Source organism: Cyprinodon variegatus, unplaced genomic scaffold (genome assembly GCF_000732505.1).
Source record: "Cyprinodon variegatus isolate N-32 unplaced genomic scaffold, C_variegatus-1.0 Scaffold91, whole genome shotgun sequence".
Classification (NCBI taxonomy): domain Eukaryota; kingdom Metazoa; phylum Chordata; class Actinopteri; order Cyprinodontiformes; family Cyprinodontidae; genus Cyprinodon; species Cyprinodon variegatus.
The window spans coordinates 429,862-438,763 of record NW_015150544.1 but is presented as its reverse complement, the minus strand read 5'-3'; the positions used below and the strand labels follow the sequence as shown (position 1 = coordinate 438,763).

The following is an 8,902-nucleotide window of genomic DNA, read 5'->3' as shown; positions in this document are numbered from 1 at the left end:
GCTAATGAGCATCTTCTCTACTTTCACTACTCTGTTAGAAGAACATAGCTATGCTTTATTTCAGATTTCGGAACCTAAGTCTCCACAGACTGTTTATTTTTTTTAAATAGGTGGATGGCCCAGTAGATTAGGTAACATCCTACTTCAAGCTCACACAGGTCATACCTGGGCTGCAATGTTTAATATAAGAAACAATAAAACAGTTGGAAAAAAACATAAAAGATTGTTGGACAAAATCTCTGCAGAAATCAACAGTTGACCTTAATCCATTTCGTCCACAAAAATCAACTCACTGTTTACATTTTCCCTGCAGGCATGTCTCTGTGTTATGCTGACATATTTCACACACTCATGCGCTCTATGGAGACAGAACACATACTGTCTGGATCGCTAAAAGAGGTTTATCACAGAGGATCCCTCAAATTTCCATTCAGTGTTATCTCAATGTAGACGGCCTGGACTCCTGTGAGTCCAGAAATTCTACAAATAAAAAAGAAAAATTTCCATCTGATCTGTTTTAATTTACATTTCTTTTTCAGGAGAATGTGTTCAATTCCTCCCACCTCACGGTTTGTATAAGCAAGATAACTAAACATAGGCAATATACCAAAACATGCTGTTTCTGTTGACGCTGTGTTGTGAGGCTCTGGAAGTCACAGCAGTGTTGATGTTGAGAGTGGAATTATGGTAAGAATGTGGAGCGACGTGCCGGGGCAGACTGTACTTGGTTGTTTTGTCTTGGTGGTCTGAGGCTTCTTAATAGTCGTGCTTTGCTTCTGGAAAAGCACTGAGCTTCTTGGATTGATTAAATATCCCCAAGATCCAGCATCTGGCGGCTCTAATACATCACATACGTCCCCAGTGTTCTTAGGTTAACACTGGGATCAAGTGCCGCCTCTTGATCACCCATGGAGAGAAATACCACACAGAAGCCTCTGGTGTACTCTGGGACAGTTTGTCCATTCTGTGCAATAGCAAAACTTTAGAACTTTGCTAATACAAAAATAATGTTGGTAAACCGCAGGAAGTACATTTAGGAAAATATGAAAAGTCGCACTCAGAAGTTTCAAGACTTTTAGTTGAAAAAATGAGACATCTATTTTTATTCAGAAATAAGCTGGTGGTGAATTTTTGCTGCATAAAGGACAAAACTAAAAAAAATAATAATCAAAAAGTCAATGAGGAGCTAGTTTTCCTGAGTCATTAAATTGCAAATATTCCAGCTCTTTGACCTCTAAATGGTGTGTAAAACACACTAAACTATCTGCATCATTACAAGAAAGTATGTTTAAAATGAATGAGGGTTAAATGACAACACAAGTCGTTTCCAGTCCCTTTTCATGTCCAATTTATTTGAAGTTACACAGTCAAAATTAGCTTAAATCAAACCAGTTGATTTCAGAGCAATCCAATCAGATTCAAGAGATCATTATAACCAATTATATTGGTTATAAACAAAGCTAAGTTTGTTTTTGATTGATAGAGCAAGCTGAAGAAGGCACATCCACAGATGGGACATGCAAGTGTCACAAAAAAAGCACAGATTTGCACCAGACAGAGTAAAGTTCAAGCAACTGCAGTACTTGGTCTTCTAGCCCTGCTTTGCATGCAGAAAGAATGTCATGATGAGAAATATGCACAGCATGGTTTTTAAACACTTGCACTTTCTATAGTAACTACTCTCCAGTAGTTTTTGTATTATCCTTAAACTGATGCTATCTGTCTGTAATTTAATCTCAGCATTAATACAGCTAATCTGTGAAGATCTGAGATGTTTGCTACAGTAGATAACATTAATAAGAAATGCATTTCTGGAATATTGAGACATTTAAAACATGGCTAGCTTATAAAAAGATACCTCACCATTTGATGGAGATTTCTCAATCCATCATGCAAGAATACTAAGGGTATGGAAGACCTCCCAGCCTACCAGGACATTGCCTTCCATTAGCAGAGTTCTGCAGCTCAGGTGGAGTAATGCATTCCACACATCTGGTTGAATGGTGAAGCAATAAAGCCAGTGTCTAAATAAAGCTATTATAGCTCCTGTTTTGAGTTTTGCCATAAGCCATGTAAAGGAAAGTAAAAAGCATGAGACGAGGTCCTATGGGTCAAGTAGAGACACAAGTTTAACTTTTTGGCCCACATGGAAAACCCTGTATGGGACATAAAACCATCTTCAGCTCCTATTTGGCCTGTGCAGCCTTTTGTTCCTTTGGCTCTCGCCCGCTGTGGTACAACAATATTAAGCAGGCATAGGGCAGAGGTTAGGTACACATAAAGGCAGGTTTTTGTCTGCAAAAACACTTGTATAATCATACACTGGGCACACACAGCAGAAATCTTTCAATATGAGGTGTGATTACTTGTGTCTTTCTCTCTGTCCAGACCGCTGCACTGCAGGATGTTAACATCAGAGGAAAGTTCAACAAATCTGTGGTTAGTTACAGACATAGCTCCGGTCCTCGGCCCCGTGTGTATTTTCTACAAGAATGTAGAGCTTCTGAAGTTGTTTTGACACTTTGTGCAAGCTGCTGTAAGTTTTCATGTTTTGTTCCATCATTTAGGTGAAAAATTGTGCTTTGTGCTCTGTTATTTTGCGGTTGAAATTACAGTACAGACTTATATCATACAGCATGTGCTTTAGCTAAAAACGTCCAGTTATTATGATGTATGTTAACCAAAGTTTATTATAACAGATCAGTGGTTTTGTGTGTATGCTATGCTGTGTCAACACAGTTTTGCAGAAAGTTGTTTGTACTCTGGCACTAATGAAGAGATCACAATCTGAAAACGTGTGTAGATCTATTGTGGTTGTATTCCAGCATTGATAAGAATCTGCTAAGTCTTACTATAAATCAATACAACTTGCTGCCATGCAGTCTCTGCATGGGCGCAGCCACAAGCATCCCTGAGTTATATAACTGCAATTTAAGGCAGAAACAGACATTAATTTGTCTCAGATTCTGATGGCCACAAAGATGGACATCAACACAGAGTTCTGTAATCTTGATCAGCCTGAAAAGACTCCATCTAGCAGTTAAACTGTTTACAGATTTTTAAAGAAGACTATTACCTCTGAAAGGAATGGCTCTTTGTGCTTGCAAGGTTTGCTAGACTGTCTACAATTATTATAAATATTGAGTACATGGTTGGAATAATACATTTACAGTAGATTCTCATATGGAGATTGTATTTTGGATGAACCTAAAAATTTGTTCAGTTGAAAATCATCTTTACGGACATTCCTTACAGCCAGGAAGAGAAACCATGTTTTTCTTTCACCACCCATGTGCTGTCGATCACTTTACCATACTGGAAAAAAAACGAGATGGTTTCTTTTATTATTTATGGAAAAGTGTTCCTTCATAAAACGCAATCTTTTACTTTTGCCATGCTGGTGCACATGTTGTTCCACGTGTGCTCACCTGGTCATCGGAGACCTGCTCCAAATAAATGTGGGTGGCGTTAACCACTTGCATGCGGCTGTACCCATAATCAGTGCTGCGGAAAGCGCTCCACTCCTTTGGGTTTGGATTGAACCTGTCAGTCCTCTCTCTGCAGCCCTGTGGAAGATCCAGCAATGCTTAAATTGACTAAGATGAGAGATTCACGCTTTTTTGAAACGCCTTCCTAAAAGCCCTGTTTAACTTGTGGCTGTGCCTCAGTGTTGGTCTGGCAGCATCTTGATATGCTGATGACTATTCCCTCTGTGGCTGGTTGACAAAGTGTGCCCGGCGCGGCTCTCCACCACATCAGAAAACACTCACCAAGAGAAACAGCTGGTTCTAAACTTTTGTGGCAGACCAGCAGCTGCACATACAGAACTGTGTACAATACATGACAGTGTTTTTGTTTACATTAAAAAATTGATCTGCATGGAAAATGTTCACAATGATGCAGTAATGTGAAAGTACTTACAGCAGAGCCTGTGATTATATGTACTGGAGCCTTTGGGTTTACATAGGGCTGCTCTTTGCTTCCATTGTACACCTACAATGAATAATGAATATTGTGTTGAAAATCACGATAACATTAGTATGAGAACTGGAATATTTAAGGAACTGACCTTGTCCCCATAGACAGGCCAGAGTCTTTCATAGGTGTGTTCATGTGCCCACAACTCTAGATCTACCCCTGGAAAAAATGGAAAGTCAGAGTTAAACAGGTATTAAATGTAAATATATAAACATTTAACAGAAATGCAGATTGATTTAACACATTTTAGAACCCCACTGCTAACTTCACGTAGGGATTTTTGGACAATAAGCAAAAGCTTTCCCTGTCCATAAAATTAAATAAAAGAAAGAAATGCAATGCGAGAAAATCTTTCAACGACAACGTCACCCAGTCCAAACTTTTAAAAATCTGACTTTATTTTTTCCCCCTTTTGGATACTTTTTTAGGCTGTGCAGAGCAATTACAGTCATGGTTGAAAGTGTTGGCACCTAATAATGTTTTCCAAAACGTATTTTTCCTAGAAAGGTTTTACACATTTGTGTATACATATGTGTATTCACTTAGGGTGCATTGGAGTGACAAAATAATAAAATGAAAAATTCTAGAAAGCATACAATGCATACAATTGTGTTTACAAAATGACAAAATAAAAAAAAATCTAAGTCTAAGTAACTCAAAAAAAGCAGAGAGCAGAAGCCTCATTTGAAATCATTTAATGCAAGACTCTTTTTAAGGGTAACTTCTACCAGCATAATTTTAAAGATCTATATCAAGACTTATTGCAGATCACTCAGCACCTTGTTTCCATTAATTTACAGATGCTCTTTGACTTATGTCTGAGGTCATTGTCCAGGAGGACCTATGGCAAAGGATAGAAACCCAGTTTCCAACAGTTCAGTTCAAACACGAAGTGCCAGAGGCAGCAAAAAGACACTAAAATGTTTCATCTCCACCATTTTAAATTGTAGGCACTACTGGTTCCTTTCTTTGTAGGTGTGATTCCATTTTCACGTTTTCACAAAACAGAAGTCCATAAAGTCCTGCAATGAATGACTCTGTTTAAACAAGCATTCAATGTAACCTACAATAAAATCCCGAAGTAAAACAACACATACTCGTGGTTAGTGCAAAGGAAAATGTAAACAAAATTGCAATCACAATATCAGTTGGAAGAAAATCCCAATTTAGAATTTTTTGGGTGAACAGTAGGAGGATGTGCTTTACAAAAAGCTCTATCTTAGTTTCATATTTCTATAAAGATTTTCCCATATGCTTGCACATAAATTCTGCCAAACTCCAGAATAGTTTTTTTTATATGTCTGCACCAGCAGTGTGCTCCTTCCATAACGTTTAATATTCAAATGTCAATAAATACTAACCACTGAAACCATCTGTGTTATAGGCAAGGCTGTGACCTCTTGGCTGATTCTGAAACGGTCTCTTTAGAGGTAGACTTGTAACCTGGACAGCTTATATTTCTTAGGAACTTGGCTGGGTGTGGTACATAGTCATTGTAAATGTCCTGTAATGCTTGGACCTTTCAAGTTCAAAGCACTCTGCACTACGTTCAGTCATGCACTCCTTCACGCACACACATTCACACACTCATATTGGACCACCATAAATAGGTAATATGGGTGAAGCGTCTTGCTCAAAGACTAAACTGAGGTTTGAACAGAGAACCCTCAAGTTGCAGGATAAACTTCTACACCGCCATTGCCCCAGTAATGATTATCCACAATCCAAAATCTACTGGGTTCCAACTTTTAATCCTTTCACTGATGTGCATGAGTTTTAAACTACCTGATTATATTTTGCACCATGGTCAAATTCAATATCTCTATGGGTGGACTTGTAACTTTGACATTGTTAATATTTTTTCCACAAATTGGGTTCTGAAATCTTCTTTTCTCCTCTTTCTGTTCTCCATGTTTTTTTATTGCACACAGACATACAATACAAAGACTAGTGGGATTTTTGTATTTCCAACACCTTTCTTGCAACATTTAAGCTTAATTGAACACCATTTGCTTAAAACAATATTTTTTCCCTTTAACTTAAAAAAGGTACCTACAAAATTGTGAAATTGTGTCATATTTTAGCATTTCTCTCTGCTTTTCTGTGTCGTTCTAGCACAAAGGAAATAAACATCAATCTTTCAACCACGACAGTGATGCACAATAAAGAGCTAATGTCACACTGTGCACTTACCATATTGATAAAATAGATCCTCAAGACCAGGAGCTGGTGGTTTGATATCCGTCCGTCCCACTCTGACCTGAAGATATCCAAAAAGCATAGATGAAGTGATCATCCCTGTAGCTTTACCTGCTCTATTGGTAGCACTTAGGGGGTTCCTTCCTAGCATTACTAAAGATAGTGCCAAATGCAAAGAAAGCCAAGTTAGAGGGAAAAATCTATGTGGTCCAAATTATGACAATGATAACACAAATGTCAGTGCACTGTGGTATTGTGGTGTGACTTGGTCAGTTTGAAGAGTATGTAAGAAATACCTGTGAGGATAAAGAGCAGTTTATCATAAAAAAAACATTGTGGGACCAGCAACTGAACGTACCCAGGAGTCATACTTAGTACAGTCATCCTGGTCGTCATCAGAGCAGTACATGGGTCTGTGTCCCATGGTGATGATCCATGGACGCTTGGCTCTGTTCTCTGGCTTGTTAGCTTCCTATATCAGGATCCCCAAAAAATCAAAAAAGGGTAAAAAAAAAGGAAGCAGGTTTGTGTCTAAAGGTAGTGTGGACGAGTAAACTTTTGATTAAGAGAATTACATAACAAAAAAACATACAATTCAATTTTTATTGGAAAATGATTATTTCTAACCTCCAGATCATCCTTCAGCCAATTGTACTGCTTGAAAATAAGATCCATCCCATACTCGAGGTAGAAATAAACTTCTGTGGAGAAGGAGATGATGTGTGCCGAGCCCAGGTTCCAACTGCAGACACAAAAGAAAAAAAAAAACAGATATTCACTGTTGAAAACCAATGGAGAGTAAAATCTGGACAAAAGTTTAAAATTCATTTCAATTTCACATGGATTTACCTTCACTCAAAGAGATAATCAAAGACACTATATGGGACTACAACAGCCTAATGATCAGTTTACAGACAAATACATCCTGAACAGTCTAACTGAGAAAAGCAAAGGATTTCTGGGTTTATTTCTTAAGTTTTAGATAATAAATTTTTGGACTTTTTAAGTGAAATATGAATAAATGTAAGAAAAAAAGTATAGTATTAAAAGATTAATGTTTTAAATCCAAATGTTACTAGTTAAAAACCATTAATGGTAGCAAATAATGTACTAGATCATCTTGATTTTCATTGCCTACACATCCAGTTATTCAGTTTAGGATCAGAGTTAAAAATATGTTCTCGTCTTCCATTGTAGTCCTTCAAGTTTTATCATAGTATAATAACAATGTAATTCTTCTTCCATAGGTAAAATTAGTAGAACAAATTCATTATTAAAAATGAAACAATGGAAACATACCATTTTCAGACTTAACTTAATCTAATTTAAGCCTTGGGATTGATGATATATTTATATTTCAGATTTTTTTAAGACATTAATAAAGAATTAATAAATTAACTATCAACCGACCTTTGCAGAAATACAAATTATTTCTTTTTTGAAATTGGAAAAAAGTGTGAGATCTTCACTCAAGTCTTTATTAACATGAATATTTTCTACATAGATCTTCAAGTCCCAAGTTAAGTCCAAATTCAAGATATTCAAGATCTGAGTTAAGTGCCTAGTCCAAAATGTGAAAATGCTGGTTTCCAGAACTCATATCAATATGATTTAACCAATTATTTAAAATTTAGTAAGTCTGACAAAAAAATTAAGGTTTAGACTGTTTATTATGGCTTTCTTATTTTAGTGGATGTCTGCCTTGGACTTTATTGCTCAGTATTTGCAGTCCTATATATTCAACATAAATCATTTGATCCTTAGCCAAACCAGGCTGCCAAAAAAGTTTTTTGGTCATGTCAGAAAATGATGCTAAAGCTACTGGCTGTATACCCTACATATGTTACAGCATTTTCACAACTCCTACACAAGTATCATTTACATTAACAGTGATATCCAGAAATTCCATTACTTTCTCCTATGGGACATTATGCGACTGCTTTTTGTCGCTGATGAAAATGAACTTACCAAAGGATTATAATTACCCTCAACTGAAAGTGAAACTGACAGCATACCCTGATTCAATACAGCTCTGAGGAATATGTTAATAATTATGTAAAAGTTTGGGGAGGCACTAATAGTGCATAATTTGACCCATGTATATGATTAGAGCAACATTTCTCCACACTTAGACCAAGTTAGAGTGCATCTTTTTTACATTACACTAGCAAGATAGAAAACATTTTGAAGTCAGTTTTAAAAGAGATAATTTAAGCTTTCACTGTGCAACACTGGGTAACAGTGTATATATTTCCTCTTCCTTTTATTTTTTCCTATTGCAGCTAACAAGAACATAGCATACTTTTGGTTATTACTTTGCAGACCTGTTGCTTACTTAGCTAAAAAACTAACATTGACAAGACATAAATCAAAAAAGCATAGTTACTATTATTTAACACTAAGTTTCTAAGATATTTTGACTTTTTGCAAAACAGACAATTTTTACCCAACATTGCTTACTGTGCGTTTTTTTATGTAAATATCTAAATATACCTTTAGTGTCATTTCTTCTCTGACTGGAGCATAGAAACCTCACTATATCCCAACCTAACAAGTATATTGCTAAAGATCTGGGACTTCTAGATAAGCTCTGTAAGCTGTAAGGACCGTACTGGAAGGTTAATGTTTCTTAATTACAAAACACTATACCAGTGGTCCCCAACCACCGGGCCGCAGACTGTTACCGGTCCGTCGGTCATTTGGTACCGGGCCGCACAGAAAAAAG

At 36.7% G+C, this 8,902-nt stretch overlaps 1 protein-coding gene across 1 annotated transcript in view; it reads right to left on the bottom strand.

Annotated features, from left to right (window-relative positions):
• Positions 1–1,337: 1,337 nt before the first annotated feature.
• acp7 (acid phosphatase 7, tartrate resistant (putative)) overlaps positions 1,338–8,902 on the bottom strand; it is a 21,543-nt gene continuing 13,978 nt past the window's right edge. Inside the window, exons 9-15 of the mRNA XM_015373765.1 lie at positions 6,805–6,919; positions 6,536–6,649; positions 6,172–6,238; positions 4,070–4,137; positions 3,922–3,993; positions 3,429–3,566; positions 1,338–3,315 (exon numbers count right to left, since the gene is read on the bottom strand). Coding sequence (XP_015229251.1) covers positions 3,250–3,315; positions 3,429–3,566; positions 3,922–3,993; positions 4,070–4,137; positions 6,172–6,238; positions 6,536–6,649; positions 6,805–6,919 — 640 coding nt within the window. The 3' untranslated portion in view covers positions 1,338–3,249. The remainder of the gene's footprint in view (positions 3,316–3,428; positions 3,567–3,921; positions 3,994–4,069; positions 4,138–6,171; positions 6,239–6,535; positions 6,650–6,804; positions 6,920–8,902) is intronic.